Raw genomic sequence first — 18663 nt, 5'->3', positions numbered from 1 at the left:
ATTCCTTTACTGCTATAGTACATAATAGTATACAATATTTGTAAAATAATACATGTGTGCTATAATATGTATTTTTGTATTACTATAAACTGGCTTTTCATGTTTCATATATATGTCCTTTATTTTATACTGGTAGGACAGCATAACCAAATATTATAAAAGGTAATTGTCAAAGGACTCTGCATGAAGTTCTAGGACTATAAGTACTAGTGTTTCTGGAGATTTTAGGTATGGATAGCTTCATTGTATCAACAGCTAAGTGAATTAATCTCTAAAAATGCTGTCTGCATTTCTTTAGAGGAAGAATAGTATAAATACAAGATAAAGACTAGAGTATTTAAAATCAATAATAAGTGAAGATAATCTAGGATTTTACATAGCATTTAAAATCTCCATTATCAAAAAACAGTGCAGCAGCGTAACTTCAGAGCACAACAGAACAATTTATCCGAAACGAACTGAAAACTTGTCTGCTGATTCTTTAACTTATTTTCATGCTTTGGAGTGTGTAATGTACCTGCTTTTTGCTTGTATTCTCGTTCTAACATTGCTTCAATTTAATTATCGTTGCTCTGTAAGCATGGAAATACATGACAAACATTGAAAAATAAACAAAACCCAGCCTGTGCTGTGTAGCAAAGCTTCTTAATTTATAATGATTGAGAAAAGCATTTTTCTTAGACTTTTAGCCTGGTAAAGTGTGTTAAAGCCCTGAGCTTGTAAAGCTTGTTTAAAGTTGATACATAAAATCTTGAAATTTGTATTGTACGTGTAAATTGTCAGTTAGAGAAATGCTGTAGAAAACATTTTGGCGCATGCAAAATACTGCTTTGAATGCAAAGTTGTGTGCAGACGAGCACTGACTCCTTTTTGCAGTTTGCATGGTTCCATTTTGAAGAGGTGAAATAGATGTCACAGAAGCAGGACATGGTGTACCTGAGCAACCTTGTGCATCTGGGAAGTGTGACAGTAAACTGCTTGTGCAGGAGTTCAGACTGTGCTGCTGAGACAGTTCTAGCCACATTTTTGTGAGACCTACAATCCAGAGAGGAATAAAGAGATGTTACTGGAAATAAACCGCTTTATCTGAAACAGAGCATGAGGCTGAAATCCATGGTTTAATAGACTATGGATGTGAGCTGCGAACGTTGAGTATTATCACAGTGCTTGATAGGCAGAATATCTGTAAGACACTGGGGACTGAAGTCTGGGATATCACTCGCTGGTTGAGTCTCGCTTGCTGCCTCTTATTTCCCGTCCTGCCTCTGCAGTTTTGCTCTGCCAGTGACAGGTAATCTTGGTCCTTTTTCCCCAAAAAGACATGCTGGTGTTGGAGGAACTGTGTTGTGGAAAGCCTCATTCCAGACTTTAACTTGAGAAAGGGAGTAAAACTGCATATTTCCTGAAAGAACTATTTTTATTTGAATTCATTTTGCTGAATCATCACATAATATTTGGTAGTTGTAATCCTCTCAGTGCCTCCATCATTTTCTGCAAAATGTTTTCGTGGTTTGAAAAAGAATATCAACAACCTGACAGTCTCATATTCGTTTCTGCAGCCTTTCCTATACTGACTTCATCTAGCCCTAACTGTTTTATAGAATAAATAGTTTAAGGTTACCATGCTAATTTCTATGATTGTGCAAAGCTAGCTTAAGTTGCTTTTCACATCACAAGTGCCCTATGGGGTAACACCTCACTACCTGATCATCCAAACCACACTTCTTCAGTTCAGCAGCAAAGATGCCGTGGGAGACTGTGTCAGATGCTTTACTGAAGTGAAGGTAGACCACATCCACCACTTTGCCATCATCCATCCACCTTGTTATGTCTTCATAAAAGGCTATGAGGCTGGTCAAATACGACTTACCCTTAGTGAAGCCATGCTGACTGCCCTTAATGACCCTCTTATCCCTGATATGCTTTGAGATGGCACCAAGAATAAGTTGTTCCATCAGTTTCCCAGGGATGGAGGTGAGGCTGACCGGTCTATAGTTACCCGGGTCTTCCTTTTTGCCCTTTTTGAAGACCGGAGTGACATTTGCTTTCCTCCAGTCCTCAGACACTTCTCCCGTTTCCGAAGACTTGACAAAGATGATGGAGAGTGGTCCAGCAATGACCTCAGCCAGCTCCCTCAGCACCCGCGGGTGCATCCCGTCTGGACCCATGGATTTATGGATGTTCAGATTGCGTAATTGCTCTCTAATCCAGTCCTCATCAACCGAGGCAAACTCCTCCATTTTCCTGACTTCCTCAGGGGTACAGGGCTCCCCAGGACAGCCTCCAGCAGAGTAGGCAGAGACAAAGAAAGCACTCAGTAACTCTGCCTTTTCTGTATCTTCTGTCACCAGAGCACCACCCCATTCATCAGTGGGCCTACATTGCCTCTGGTGTTGGTTTTATCTGCCATGTATTTGAAAATGCTCTTTCTGTTGTCCTTGACCCCTCTTGCCAGGTTTAATTCTAAGGAGGCCTTAGCTTTCCTAGTTGTCTCCCTACATCCTCTGACAACAGCCTTATATTCTTCCCAAGTGACCAGCCTCTCCTTCCATGATCTATAAACTCTCCTCTTCCACTTAACCCGGCAGTTCCCTGTTTAACCGCGCCAGTCTCCTGGCTTCCTTCCTTGACTTCCTACATGTTGGGATGCTCTGATCTTGAGCTTGGAAGAAGCAGTCCCTGAATGCTAAGCAACTATTTTGAGCCCCTTTACCTTCAAGCAGCCTTGCCCGTGGGATTTCCCCTAGCGATTGTTTGAAAAGGCCAAAGCTTGCCTCGATGAAGTCCAGGGTTACAATTCTGCTTGCTATTCTGTTCCTGCCACACAAGATCCTGAACTCCACCATTTCATGGTCTCTGCAACCAAGGCAGCCCTCAACCTCTACTGCTTCAGCCAGACTCTCCTTGTTAGTGAGGATGAGGTCCAGCAGTGCTCCTCTCCTAGTTGGCTCCTCCACCATTTGCAACAGAAAGCTATCGTCAATGCACTAGAGGAACCTCCTAGACTGTGGCTGGCTGGCCGAGTAGTCTTTCCAGCAAACGTCAGGGTAGTTAAAATCCCCCATGATAACCAGGGCCTGTGACTGTGAGGCCACTCTCAGCTGCCTGTAGAAGGCCTCTTAAACTTCCTCACGCTGATCTGGTGGCCTGTAATAGACACCCACCATAGTATCACCCCTGCCAGCCTGCCCCTTAATTCTCACCCATAGACTCTCAACTCGCTCCTCATCTGTGCCTGGACAATACTCAATACATTGTAGTTGCTCTCTCACGTAAAGAGCAGCTCCACCACCACGCCTGGCTGGCTTGTCTTTCCTGAAAAGGAAGAAATAATAAACGTAGACTTTGCTTACGTTTGATTTGGTCCCTTTTCCCTCCAGAGCAGACTAATGGCATCTTGGAGTCATTGTGGGAACAAACTTGTAGGCCCTGAAGGAGGGCTAAGCCTCATGTGGATAAAAGACAAGCAAAGACCAAATTTGTTATTTTAGATGTTGTAATTACAATGTAGTTATATTATTACATCAGAAAATGTAACAAGGTTTTGATTAATATGTTCTTGGAAGTTGGTTTGTCACTTGCAGGTAATCTGGTATAGTTCCAGAAAGGCAGAAGTCCCAACTCAGTATGAAGCAGGTCAGAAACAAGAAGCTAAGTGAAGTGGTGGTCAATACTTTCTTTATTCAGGCACTGTCAGAGATGAATTCACAGACCTAAGGGTGTTGTCATATTCTATTACTGAAGGTTGAACAGAGGCACAACTCGATTCATGTGCAAGCTGTTGCATTATAAGAGATAATGCTAAAGTGGGCTCTTGACAAGTTAAGACCTTTCTCAAAAAGGGCTGAAAATATGTTCTGCAGCTGCTAGAGGAAGAAACAGATGATGTGCCAGGCATAACAGACTCAAAAGAGATACAAATGAACTTGTCCCTTGCTGTATTGGCAAGAGCTAGAGGTGATACCATAGTGCAGATTCCACAATCTGCTTCTGCTGCTGAGGGGACTGGAACTGTGGTTTTTTTTTTTTTTATTTCCGTCTTCCTTCTTTCCCAACTTTCTTTGAAGTTGAACAACTGCGCTGCACTGGTATAACCTTTTTGGTTGCTGGCAGAGAGGAGCAATGTCTGCTTTCTCTTGTTGTGTTGTTTAGTCTTTCCTTGCTCCTTCATTGAAATTTTTTACCTGTCAGAAATGTTTTGAAGTGTGTGCTCTGCAAAGGGGCAGGTTTGTGAAACTGGTGCTTGGTCTCTATTGCAGCTCAGAATGAAATTAGTAAGATATTTAAACTTTCTTCTTGGAGGTTGCTCCAATAAGAGGCTGGAATGACCCTTGTGCATCTTTGTAAACAAAAAAAGATGAGGCTTGTAAGTGAGACGACATGTTAGTATAAAGGGATTAAATTATTTCCCAAAGCATGTTTGTTTAAATCCTTGAGTTTAACTTTTAAACACCTCATAGGAAGAATTTATTGCATTCCATGTGTAGCTAATTTTTTCTGAGTTAACCTGTTGGTATGACTGTAGTTATTCAGAATAAATGGAGCTGAAGAACCTTTGTTCTTTTGCTAAAAAGAGAGATGCAGACTATATTCCCTATTTCAACTGCGCACCATGAAATATTTATGGCTATTTAGCATTTCACTTTCTTTTCCTGTCCAGTGTGTCCTGTGCTTTTGTATTGGTCTTAACACAGTATCTTATTCTTTTGTACTTTAAAAAAAAAAAAAAAAAACCAGGTTCTGTATGGTGATTGTGCTTGCAGGTGTGTACAGTTACAAGTAGGTGTTGGGGTTTTTTTGCTTTAAAAGTTAGATCACTGTCCCTTCCGATCTGTTGAAATTATAGTAGGTGAAGGAATTGTGTTGGGTGGGAGACTTTGTAGTAACCAGCAAACCTGATACCTCATCCAGATGCATTCGGATATACTGCAACTTATGGTGTCAAATCACTTAATTCTCCTGAATTAATGCAGTATTTGAATACTAGTAGATGGATGGTTTTAACGACATTTTTGTTGTTGAACTGTTATAAGGACTTGAAAAGAAATCACTGACTCCTGGCCAAGGAATAAGTTTTCCTGGTTAACGGTAGCTGTGGAAAGTGAAGGGTGGATGTTCCTGGAAAGAATTTCATAGCAACCACCAGACTCCTTGCTGTTCTGTTTTGTCACTGTGAGAATGTTAGAAATGCATCAAAATACAGTCCTTCTGTCTGACTTCCTTTGTCTCTTGGCTGCTGTGGATATGCTACTGTTTAGTTTTGGTGGTTTCTGTAAGGTGTTGCACTCTTCTGGGAATTTTGAATGTAATTTATATAATTACAAAAATGAAAAGGAGTTGCATTTTAGGAAAATACAGTATACCTGTCACCATGGGTAGCTTGCCTGATTTATTTGCTAAGATCTTGTTTAACAATATGTTAGTCTGATATTTCCTTTCAGTGGAGATAAGTAGAGTTTTGCTTTTAACTGGTGCATGTTTCCACAACATTTGTAAAAGCTTATTTATTTGGGGAACTTCTGCTTTTCTTCTGTTCTCTTTATCTTCTGCTTCTGTACTATATTTGTATAAGTCCCCCTCTTCCGATGCTTCAGTGATAGGCTCTAATAATTTTATGATTAACTAAGCTTTTTTTTGGTAGTACAGCAGGCTGAAAATCTTGTCCTAGAATCCCTGCCACCCAAGATACAAAAGTACTTGAATGTCTTTAAATGTAACTGTTGCCTGTGATTGAACAATCCTGCCTTGCTAGTTAATATGAATGAGAGAGTTCCTTGAGTATTTTTATTCTGCTGGGCTGCTCATCCAACTCAATTACTTTATCTTTCAGTACCAAGATAAAGAGGAAGTTGTTTTATGGATGAATACAGTAGGACCCTACCACAATCGCCAAGAGACATACAAATACTTCTCTCTTCCTTTTTGTGTGGGATCAAAAAAAAGCATCAGCCATTACCATGAAACCCTAGGAGAAGCACTTCAAGGAGTTGAATTGGAATTTAGTGGTCTTGACATCAAATTTAAAGGTAAGCGATTGAAAGTGCATTTAGTCTCTTAAAAATCTCATGAACCCATAGAACTAGAGGAACTGAAAGTTTCCTGCTGCTAGCAACTGAGTGTATTTTATATTGTTGCTTGAAATACCCTTGAAGGTTGTATACTGCCATTGCCTTTTCAGTTTACAATAAAGTTTTCATCTATGTGCCTTCTAAGGAAGATGCTTACAGGAGAAACATGCTTCTGAAGTAACTGATTGAATTTTGTAAAGTAAAACTAAGCTTTCTGCATATGAATGATTTAAGCATATTTACTGGAATTAATGTTCTGGAATTATCAATTCTGAAAATTTATTTTTTCCCATGATGTTGAGTACTTGTAGACTCTCTGGAGTTGGAAAGGAGTAGCAAAGGTTCAGCATCTCAAAGTTCTACCTTAACACAAAGTTAATTATTGTATCCTTCTGGTTACTGTCTAGTTTAAAATACCTTTGACAAATACCTTTGTATTATTGGCTGTAAATTATCATAAGCCAGTCAGGATGGAACTGGTCTGGGTTATTTTTTCTGTTTTTTCCAGCCCTCTCCCTCTTTCCATACTGTTCCAGAGATGATATTTAACTTCTTTTACAAATAGGGCCCGAGTCTTCTATTACATAATTTCTTTTTATGTGTTCTTTGGTACCCAGAGCCCTTTCAGATACCTGTAACTGGTAGCTGCAGAGCTTCGGATAGTAACAGATTCTTTTTGTGTGTATTGAGTTTTAACATTGATAAATTTAATCCAATTTGGGTTTCTGTGTATATGTATTTGTTTTCCCTAGAAAGCTACACTTCATTGTATCACCAGTGCTTAGCTGGATGGAGAACTTAAGCATAGTATCTGTTGTCTCAGCATTTGCAATCAGATGGGACTTAGTTTCTGTAAGTTACAAAAGTTTTATATAAAACTGAACATCTGCAAAATGAGAGACGTGATGTTTTTGTTATAAGTAGTATAAGTGGAACAAAAGATTAAAAGTTTGTTAAAACCATAAACTCTTCATAAAATTTTAAGTTGCATAGGGGATAGCATCTCTGCATTCAAGGAATTTGGAGTTGAATCTTTTCTTTTAAGAAGGTAGCTGTACCTGCACAAACACTGGAAAACATTCCTGTTACTGATTTGCAAGACTTGCAGCCTGCTCAAAATTTTATTCAATATGAGAGAAATAGTTTTTCTGTCAGACCTCATAGAATATGCTCAGAAATGCAAAATGGAAAGAACAGACAACGCAACTGGCAGAGATTCAATATGGCTGTGAAGATTAAGGAAAACTTCTAGTGTCAGAATATTATATGTATTTTGACTGTGTAATTTTTACTTTAATAGCCCCATCTTTACAAAGAGATTGTCCTATTCCAGCAAAAAGTGTTCTCTCTAGATGCAGCACCAAGTTTTAAAGACTGGAAGGTTTGTGATGTAATGTTTGCTGTTATGAAGTGTGCTGTTCCCAGATTTATTTTCTGAAGATTATTCGTAGTTAATATATTCCACTATCATATCAGATTTTTGTTAGATCAAGTCTTTCATTTTGTGACTGGGTGTACTAAGCAGATTGTGGTGTACTGTAGCTCACTTTTCAGCATATCTGTCCTGGACCTGCCCTGTTCCTTGTTGACCTGGAGGTAGTAATTTAGTAATCTGGTTTTATAGTAGAAGTGCTGAGATGGTATCAAGGGAAGGAAATGGACTAGCTCAACATCAGGAACTAGCTGAAATGCTTGAAAAATGTTGTGTGTGAGGGGCCCAAAAGAGCCAGAGCCTCTGTTGTACCAGAAGTACATGCAGTGGTTAGACTGGTTTAGATTTGTAAAACATTTTCATCTATTTTTTTCCTGAAATAGCAGGAGAGAGATGAAACTTTCCGTTTATCTTTTGTCTCCTCCTGTGACTATTTTACAGTCTGTAGTCAGGTGTAATTTAGCTTTCCAGAGTATTTACTGCCATTTCTGAGGGAAATGTGCAGAAGCAGAGCACTGGACAAATCCATTCTTCTGTGATACACTCTCAAATAGTTCTGTAAAATAATTTAATAATGGAGAAATTAATGAGTTTCTGTTTCAGTAATTCTTTAACACTTAGAAAAAAAAGATACTTTATGTCTGTTTTCTTAAAAATAAGGGCAAGCTGGGTAGCACTGAATCTCCAGCTCCTTGATAACATAAAAATGGTTACCATTCCTATTTGGTTAAGATAAGTCTTTTGGAATTCAGAACTACAGGGAGTCAAAGTCATTCCTGACTAACACAAATTCAGAATGGTGGAAAAGTGCTGTAGGTTTTGTGTCTTGTGATTGTTTTGGTTTTCATTGTGTCCCTGCCAGATTAGTAATTCTTTACAACAGGTAAGTCTGTTTTCCTTAAGTCTGATTTTGCTTCATTTTCCTTTGAGAAATATCATTTAGATGCTTGAATATGCATCTAGACACCAAAGTGTAGGGACCTGCTTTTCAAAATGTTGGCATGACCATCTGAAATGTTACAGTTTTTCTTCATAAATATGTGAATCAGATCTAAGTTCTGAGTTAGCAGGTAATGATGCTTTTCCTCTTGTTTGTTTGGGATTATGGCAAGACTAACAATTACAGGTATTTTTCCTCTTTAAATGGTGTCACAAAAGTTTACAAAATTAGATTTGGATTTTAGACTTGTAGGTTTTTATCCTATGGAGTGAGTAAAGGGGAATTAGAATTGTTCTAATAAATTAGCCTCTGCAATAAAAAAACAGTTCCCTTTTTCTCAACAAAGTTTGACTGGACAGCAGTCGCAGGTAAGTGTGAAACTGCATGTTGTTCGTCATATTTGAAGAATTATTTAGGCTGCAGCTGTCAGTAACTGAAGTACTGTAGACTGCATAAGTAAAACTGCCTGTTGAATTAGTGGACCTTGCCTGTGTTTTTGAAATAGAGTAAGAAAATTCTGGCTCTGCAGGAATGTGTTCTGCTGAGAATGGAGGTTTGCACTTGAATGTGCTTGGTGGTGACTGGTGGGGCAAATCTATGGTGTATTCAAGAATCCATGAAGTAGCATTTATTTTTGTATTTAAAAACGTATCGTGTGAAAGGATACCTGTGACCATACGGGATAGCTGGACTTCCCTTCTGTTACAAATATGAAAAATGCTCTTGTGTCACAGGTCTCAAATCTGTACAAGTATCTTTGTGAAGAAAGTAATGAATTATTAACATACACTTATACTTTAATATAGCTTTTAAGTTTTCAGTTGGCTTAATTCTCTTGTCAAGCTAAATCTAGAGTAATAATCCTTTTTATGTAATATGTCAAGTTCTTTATTCAAGCATTTGAATTGACATCCTCTATGTTTCACCTGAGACCTATTGAATTATTAAATGTATTGAACATTGGGATCATAGCAACTTCAATGAGAAAATTAGTTTTTGACATTGCCATACAATACCAATTAGAGAATATTAATTTAAAGGGGAAAAGTATTTTTTAATGTACTTGAATTTTGTGTTTATTTAGAAATGTTATGAAATTACCATACTTCTAAGTGATAACTCCTTGCCCAAGAATTCCTTCTGCAACACCTCTAGAAATACATCAGCCATTCAGGATGATGTTCAGTGTAGTACTGGGAGATGGGCAGATGTAATGAGGTTTTATATGGTTTATATGTTTGAATAAAACCCAGTTGATCTGACTGTTCATGGGAAATTTGAGATCTGGCATAAGTGCACCTGCTTTTGTAATGGGTCTTGCTTTTAAATCTGCTTAATGTGCTTCTGACATGACCAAAGCTGTGTTATGTAGCAGATGTTACCTCTTTGACATCCCTGATAGAGACACAATCAAAAACATACCTGTAACTTCACATTCCTCTTGGATACACACACAGCCATAACTTGGATAAGAACTAGCTAACATATGCAAAACTGCAGATTTAGTAAAGCTGTAATGAAGTAGACTTCAGCTTCCTAGCCACTGGATGCTGTTCTAAACTACTCTCATTTGATCATTTAACGCAGTGGGTTTAAGCTTAACCATCTAATCCTGTCGTGTAACAAAGAGCAGCTTCACCGTTCTCAGTGGCTGGTGAAAGGAATGTTTGTCTTAGTTCCTCTGGCGTTCATTCAGATGTTTTATGGGGAGGTGAGAAGAACTGTATTATGTAGCATGGCTGAGGGTGAAACCATATACCATATGTGAAGTCAGGCCTGTATTTTGCAAGAGTTGTTTCTGAAGGTTCTGCGGGGGTTTTGTGTGTGCGCACTGGAGTAACTTGTAACATAGTTGATCCACACTTTTTGTAATACCACTGTGATGTCTTTTGGTGTTCTGAATACCAGGAGTAAAATCCATAAAAATGGATGAAAACAGTATTTTGGTTGCATGCTCCTATCTGCAGCCTGATCGGATGTCATTGCAGTCACCACTTCAAATGATATTTGAAAGTGGGTTTCTGTTGTTTTGGCGTAGGGTTTTTTTTTAGCAGCAAAAGCCAGTCTCTACATCCTAGAGTATTAGGTGCAGAATGGCTTATTTCAGTTAGTTAAAAACCAACCAAACAAAACTAAACTAAACACCAAAAAAAAAAAAGTGACGAATTCCAGGGGTCTGAAAGCCCATGGAGTAACTTGGTATTAGATTACAGTCTAATACCAAATTTGGTTTGGTTAATAACTGCAAACAAAGGGTGCTGTATTCAGATTACAGGATGGGAAAGGTCTCTGAAAAGGACACTTGTAGTTCATGTGTTGTTTTTTTTGTTTGTTTTAATTTCAGTAGTAGCACTTGCTCCCCTCCCCATGTTCCTCAGTTGTGCTGGTATCGCTGTGTATGGGTGAACAAGTCAGCAAGGAGCCACCTAAAACTGGCCTGGCCCCATGGCATTTCCCCACATCAGGCTTCCCTGCCCTGGCGATAGGTAAATGTGTCATTTAGCAGCTGCTACCAGTTTCTCTTTGTCCTGGTTTGGGCTGGGATAGAGTTAATTTTCTTCCTGGCAGCTGGTATAGAGCTGCGGTTTGGAGTATGAGATCAATGTTGATAACACACTGATGTTTTACCTGTTGTTAAGCAGTCAAGGACTTTTCAGTTTCTCATGCCCTGCCAGGTGTATAGGCAGGACAGCTGACCCACCTGGCCAAAGGGACATTCCGCACCATGCGAGGTCATGCTCACTATGGGTTCTAAGGGAAGCTGACCCAGGGACCCGCTAGTCGGGAATTGGCTGGCTTTCAGCTGATGGGTGGTGAGCAGTTGCATTGTGCATCACTTGTTTTATGTATTCTATTACTATTGTTGTTTTTATTATTATAATTATCCCTTTCTGTCCTATTCAATTGTCTTTATCTTAACCCATGAGGTTTATATTTTTTCTGATTCTCTTCCCCCATCCCAGTTACGTAGGGGAGCGTGGTGTTTAGCTGCTTACTGGATTTAACCACAACATTCTTTTATCCTTATTTTCCCAGCAAAAGTTTAATTGTCTAATAAGTCAATCTGAAAAATGGGTTTTCTTCAGTTAAAAAATTAAGCTTTGAGTGCACTTGTTAGGTCTTGGAAGAAACAAAAATAGAAAATACTAAAGTTTTCATAAGAAATAGGAGGAAGAGATGCATCCATTCCAGAATAGCCAGGGGCACTATTTTCTCCAGGGCTACCGGAAAGCAGTGTAGCGCTGCAGGGCTGCTGTTGGCAGGTTTCTTGCTGTCTTGCTTCACCAGGCTTTGCTTCACTTTTGCTTGACCAGACATGATGTGCATGTTTTAAAATTGTTATTGTGAGAGAAATAATATTTTGTGTTGGTTTGCTGGTGCTTTTTCTGGGCAGGTGGCTTGATTTTAAGCTTTATATGGCAGTTCTCCTATAAGAGAAAGGAAACTGAATTTTGGTACAGATTAGAGATGTTCTTTAAATTAATTTTATCTACTGAAAATGAGGCCTCTATTCCAGTGATGACAAAAAGACGAGGGAGGGGGAGTTGAGATTATTTATGTTCACTTTGTTTCACTATTTGCAGAGTGAAAACATTCACTAAGAAGCAGATGGGTTTTTTTGGTGTCTAAATCTGTTGCTGCCTGAACTCTTACAAATATAAGCCTTTTTGTCTTGTTTCACTTGAAAAGAAAACATTAGGAAAGGAAATTAGGATGTTAAAAAAAAAAGGCTGCTAACTGCATTACTTAGGAACTGTAGTTGGGGAAAACTAGCTTTCTGACTTGAAGAGGTGGATTTATTTTATTGACAAGTGCAGCCTCTTGTGCATTCTTTGTGTTATTCCTATTTTTTATCTTCTGTCTTTTTTCTCTACCTTTACCATGATTGCTTTGTTTCTTCCTTTATGGTAGTTTCTTGAAAATTGCTGAGAACTTTACAGTTCGTAAAAAAAAATAAAACTTTTAAAAAGCTCCGAGTCAGGGAGCCTGATCATACTAAAATGGAGAGAGAATATAATACACAGTTTTAGGTATCTATTAATAATGTCGTACTTCTCATGGTCTTTCCTGGTAAAGCAAATGAATCTTAGTTTAGTGTGGGTGAAATAGCGAAAGGACACTTGGAGACCTTTCCTTTCCAGTCTGTGGGAAGCTTCTGCATGTGGAAGGGCGGAATTACGAGAACAATCACATAATTGCTTTAATGGTTCCTTTTCAAATGTCGTTTTTTGTTACCTACTTGAGGACAACAGAGAGAGGTTAAAGACTCCAGCAATGTCCTTTCCTCCATTTGCTTGGTTTGCCTTTGCTTTGTGCGAGCTCATTAATAAATCATTAATTGTGCTTTATATTTTTGCAGACGATGTCATGCAGACTACGTACTGTGAAATTGACTTGGACAAAGGCAGAAGAGATGCATTTGTGTATGCTATCAAAAATCACTATTGGTACCAGATGTATATTGATGACTTGCCAATATGGGGTGAGTAATATTGTGCATAAACAACTTGATTACAACTACAGGAGGCCTGTCCTAGGGGGTTTCCCAGAGTCATTTAATGACTAAGCTTCATTACAAGAATCTCACAAGTATGTACAACTCATGTAACCAAACAGTACAACTAAGTTAAGGGATTGTTGCATTGAAAGAACAGTTGGATGGCTTGTACTAGTGAAATACAAAAAAAAAAAAAAAAGACAAAGTCTTTTGTTTCCCAAGCACTGATGTAATAATACCAGGTTTTTAGGGTTAAATTATATTAAATATTCAAGTGGTAATTAGATAGGTCAAATATAAGGTCCATGTTATTGTGTTCTTGTATAACAGCTTTTGTAAAACTCAGTGGTTTTGCTTTATTTTGCTAGTTCTCGGGTTTATTAATAATGCAGTTGTTTCATTTACTTTTGTGGTAGATTAGTGGCTTTTAAACAGTTTTGCATGTGCACTCTGCGGTTATACGAAGTAGTTTTATTTTATTTGTTCTTATATGGTTTTTAAAATTGCTCTTGCTGAGTATTAATTTTGGCTTAGATGTACTTGTGTCACAAACCAAAATTTGTGTGTCCTTATTGCCATTGTCTCCTAAGCTCTGTGTTTTTTGTCACTCCCTTGTAACCTGTGATCACATACCTTGTAAAGACTGGTCTACAGATTGCCTTTTTCACTGATAGCAATCAGCCAAACTTCCCAAGCCCTAATCTCCTTTTTGTAGATGTAAACTGAGGGGAAAGGAAAAGCACCACAAAATGCTCTGTTAAGGTAAGGTCTTTGTTGCCTGTCTTTGCCTGTGTTCTGAGGAGGACGCAAAAAATAATCCCAAAATAAAGCAAGCCCTACAACACCTACAAAAATAAAGTTAATGACAGAAGTTCTTTGATAGATAGTGTGCTGAATGATGTTACTCATCATTCATTCATTCTGACAATGGCTGGTTTTTAGCTCTTTCTTTTAATTGTTTTTAGAAAGCAACTTGCTGTTGAAATATGAGCCCCAGCCAGAAGCCGTAGTGTTTTATTTGTTTATCTGTTATTTAGGAAGTCTTGTGCTTTTTTTAATGTATCTGTTTTTAAGAGATAACATTATAATACCTGACAGGAGAAGTACTTGTATATCGTATTCTTTTCAGCTGACTTCCTCAGTGTGTGTAACAGGTCTGTGGCAGGGCTTGGAGTAGACCTGAATTAATCTGTGTGGCCTTTACTATACTTCTTCTGCAATTGCTGCTAGGCTTTTTAAAGCATCCATGAGTGACAGTTGCTACAATATTTTTTATGCTTCTGGCCTTTCAGCAAAAGATCAATGAATTATTTTACTAGATTAGTGGCAGCTCTGAAGGCTTCAGACTGCCCAAGGGTGATGGATGCTAAGCTGACCTCTTTGGAATCTTGTGTGACTAGCAAGTTTTCAGGACTGATTTTTCTCATCTTATTTGGGAACATTTTTTTTTCTCACCTCAAATACTGAAGAACAAATATACTTCCTGAATCCTCTATACACTGACTAAACTTTATGCTCTCTGCTGAAAAATCTGGTTTACTGTGATTCTAGTATTTTTAATGTTCTTCAGTAGTATGCTTTGTACACACAAGAAGCCATTCCTAGTGCTACAGCTAACAAACATGCAGAATCTAGATACCATCTTCATATGACATTAGGAAGCTGGTTTTGATTTTTGTTTGGGACCAGGAACTCAAGTTGTGATGCTTAAAAGATGACTGCAGCATTGTAAGTAGTGGCAGTTTTATGCAAGGATATAATCTGACATCAGGTGTGAATGCAAGCAGTGCTGGCGATTTGGGTCTGTCTCCTGAGGGCTGTGTCTGCAGATTGGTCCGTTGATATTAGCCTGGCTTTTGTTCCAAAAAATTAACTGGTTCTTGATGGAAGGCTGACAAAGGAGCAAATGCACCCAAACTGATCAGAAGGGTTCATCTGCAAGCCTGAACAAGTCTTTCTGAACTTTGCATTCCAAGTGCAGTTTAGAAACTACGCATATGGCTTATCTGCATTAATTTTGGTTTTACTGAGTTTCTATTCAACAATAGGAATATTTCAGGTTCTGAGTGCTGCTTAAAACTTAAAGCCCTGAGACTTGCTGCTCACTGAATAGTTTTTATTATAAATAATTTCTGTTATGAATATGGCATGAGAGGTGCCGTACACATGGCTCCACCAGCTTGTCAGTGTCTTTGACTGTGTTATATAGACTTGCTTAGTACCATGTAATGTGGCAGTAGAGGTACTAAGGAAAACTCATCTCTTTGCCTTGATTGTCATCGCATAGCTGTTAATTTCAGTAACTGTAATGAAAAACATTAGGACTGCTTAAAATATGTGGGAGTAACAACTTTAGTGATTATGATGGCATCTCTGAAATACTCTGAATACTGAGAAGGTTTGGTGTGTGGTTGGTTTTTGTTTGTTTTAAGATAGCGTTCAGAACAGGTTCCGCTAAGCTTGCATTAAAAATATCTGTTGCTGAAATGGCTTTTTTTGAAATTCCCTTTTAATATGTGTAGGCTGTCATGTTGATCCACTTCATTCAGATTATCTTTCCTGAGAACCCTACTAGCCAGCATGTATTGTATGTACTGTATCACCCAGTCCACTATTATTTTTCCTTGTTGATTTGTGTCTTGTAGCTGGATTAAACCAAAATGTTGTTTCCTAAATGTAGATGCCTAGAGTCCATTTTTTGTGCTACCAAAAGAAAGTAAGTATTCTCTGAAGAGCTTAACAGAAAAGGATTCAGGGAGTGTTCAGGTTTGCTGAGAATTCTAGGCAACTTCTATTTAATTCAGTTCTTAAAGCAGACCACTCACTTCTCTGGGTTCGTCCAGATGGATTTGTGTCACTCCTGTCTCCTGGGGAACTTTAGTTGTGTTCTTCATGGTTTTTCACCTTGGTAAGGCTAACTGATGTAAAAGTCATATGCACAACCATTAATATTTGAAATTCTCCTTAGGAAGTCCTCAAAATACTCAGTAAGGAGGACTCTCTGTTCAGTAAAGATTGGGCATAAAATAACTGCTGATAACTAGAGGTAATGACTTCAAACTGCTGTTTGAGGGCTTTGGAAGGTTTATACTTTGTTTTCTGACCTTAAAATGCAACCACATCTTCTTAAAGTATATTCAGATAGAACTATTCCATTTTCCATTTTTTCCTGAATTGCTGTTCTACAGTGGAGTGGGTAGGCTGGACTCTCTTTGTTTCAGGACATCTCCCTAAGTATATGGAGCACTGTGTTAGTTCTGTCCTTCACGCAGTGATTGATCAGAATGTCCTTTAAGCTGTTTAGAGATCTGTATTGTCATGGTTTTGGATTCTGCCCTGGGAACAGATGGTGTGCCAGGTGCTGGGCTGTATGGTATAGGCACAAACTGGTGTGTGTTTCACGGGAATGGCAAATACAAGGCAATCCTGACAAATGAGCGTGAGTAGAAAACATGACACAAGAATACCACCTTGAATATGAAAAAGCACAGGTAATCCACAAGTGCCATTCCTTCATATACCTACTGCTTCGTGATAAACTGTTCCATATCCTTCACTTGTTCTCCCACTCCTCACCCCCCACCTTTGTATCTCTGGAGTGCTGCTTTTGTTGCAGCTTTCTGTCTTGTATGTGATCTTTGGTATGATGTTCTTGATGTTAAAGATGATGCATGTAGCCTGTGAACTTGGTGACTCCTAGACTTTACTTTTTTTTGTTTTCAGCATAGTACAGTCTCTGGGATTTTTCTGTAGTAGATTAAACATTTTGCAGTAAGTTATTGAGAAGTAAGAATTTAATGATGGCGAATATCAAGCTCACAGGAGTTCTGATGCTCCAGAAGCATCTGAGCAGGTTTCCATGTTGCTGGTGATCAAAAGCTTCAAGTAAAATGATAATTTTTTGAATTTTTTAGTGCAAGTAACAGCGGGAATAATCAAAAACTGCCATTCTTGGCAAGCGTTGGAAATGTGTGTAAATGAGAGCGAAAAGTATGTGTTGGAGAGTCAACTAATGAGGAATACAGACAAAGTAAAATTTTTAAGAGGAAGAAAAATGAGTGAAGGGGTAGATGTGAGATGGGAAAATAGAGAGGTTGGGGCTAAGCTGTGTTCATGGAAATTAAATCTGTATTCAGCTGATTGTTTACCTGGTAAGAATTCCAAATAAAACTAGAGGAACTGTTGTTGTGTCTTCTGTTTCTTCTGCAATGTTTGGAGCTCCATGCTTTTTCTTTTAATGCCATTACAAAATGCTTCTTGCAGATACCTGTATTACAGTTAAAAAGCAGAGCATAAGGTCTGGTGTGTTCTCTTCACTGTAGTTATGTTGCTTTTATTATCTACCAAAATTATTGTAATGCATATTTTAAAAAATAATTACACAATATTTGAAAAGCAAACCTGTAATAGATGCTTACACTTGTTTCCTGTGCAGGTATTGTTGGAGAAGCAGATGAAAATGGAGAAGATTATTACCTTTGGACTTATAAAAAACTTGAAATTGGTTACAATGGAAATAGAATTGTAGATGTCAATCTGACCAGTGAAGGAAAGGTGAAATTGGTACCAAACACAAAAATCCAGATGTCATATTCAGTAAGTAATTTGGTGATGCATCTGTAATAAGAAACTCCACACAGTGAAATAGCTCAAAAATACGTACTTGCACACTTGCTACTATGTATTAATATGTGAGGCTATATTAGAGGAAGATGCATCTTCACTCCTTCAACTATTTTTTTTTTCATTACTGAAAAACTTTGATAGGTTTATTAAGAAGAAATGTAAAATGTTGATTTTTGAAACATGTCAAACAAACTAAAGCTGGTGTGATCTACAGAGAAGTGTTCTGGTTGGAAAGGAAGGTATCCTAAGAGGTATGGAGGCTAGGATCCCCCCCGTAGATAGACATTTTCTTAATGTTTGGAACTCTGACATTTGCATCATAGATTTGTACTGGATTCTGAGCTAGGACCAAAATCCACAGTAAGCCTTTGTACTTTGCAGGCAGTTAGTATCAAAGCTTATTTTGCTTTTGTGATTCCAGTAGAAATCTGTCTTATTTATATAACCTTATTAGTAAGTTTGTTTTTTTTTTTTTTCTGAAGCTCTCTGCTATTATATTGAATTGCTATGTTAAAAGGTAATGAATAAACAGTGTTTGCTAATCCGAGATCATGAATTCAATTTTTCGGTTTTTGTCTGTATTTATTTGATGTTGCTTAAATCTGTAATGGTTCATTTCTCATGCTCACCACATTTGTATACTGAAACTAGTTCTTAATGCATTGCTTTTCTACAGTGTTTTAGCAGTAGGTGTCAGCATAAGACTTTATTTCAGAGGATATTCTTGCCACTATTACATTTATCTTGACCTGAATAAGTTGCATAGTTTGAAGTGCAGATAACTGTTTTTTATCTGTGCTTTCTAGAATTACTTTTACAGAAATCTCCCTGTTTCTACTCCAAACTTCATCTTAGAGACCGTGGGGTTTTTTATTTCAAATTCTACCAGCTTTATAAAGTCCATTTGCTCTGTGAATTTTGAGGTGGACAGCACTAAGTAGCTGCCCGTGATGGAAATAACATTAGCTGTTCCCTTAAAATACTTCTAGCATACGGTGCTTAAGATTTACATTTCCAATTCTGTTGGCACCACTGGGCAATCGTCGGGCTGGCGCATGTGGGGTGTTTAATTCACAGATTGTCTCTGGTTGGCCTGTTC

At 38.1% G+C, this 18663-nt stretch overlaps 1 protein-coding gene across 1 annotated transcript in view; it reads left to right on the top strand.

Moving 5' to 3' along the window:
* TM9SF3 (transmembrane 9 superfamily member 3) overlaps nucleotides 1-18663 on the top strand; it is a 46486-nt gene that overhangs the window by 2467 nt on the left and 25356 nt on the right. Inside the window, exons 2-4 of the mRNA XM_065843234.2 lie at nucleotides 5831-6026; nucleotides 12801-12923; nucleotides 17374-17534. Of these exons, the coding sequence (XP_065699306.1) occupies nucleotides 5831-6026; nucleotides 12801-12923; nucleotides 17374-17534 (480 nt within the window). The remainder of the gene's footprint in view (nucleotides 1-5830; nucleotides 6027-12800; nucleotides 12924-17373; nucleotides 17535-18663) is intronic.

This window comes from Patagioenas fasciata, chromosome 8 (genome assembly GCF_037038585.1).
Source record: "Patagioenas fasciata isolate bPatFas1 chromosome 8, bPatFas1.hap1, whole genome shotgun sequence".
Lineage (NCBI taxonomy): Eukaryota > Metazoa > Chordata > Aves > Columbiformes > Columbidae > Patagioenas > Patagioenas fasciata.
The sequence above is the reverse complement of the archived record's forward strand: the minus strand, read 5'-3'. Positions and strand labels throughout refer to the sequence as shown.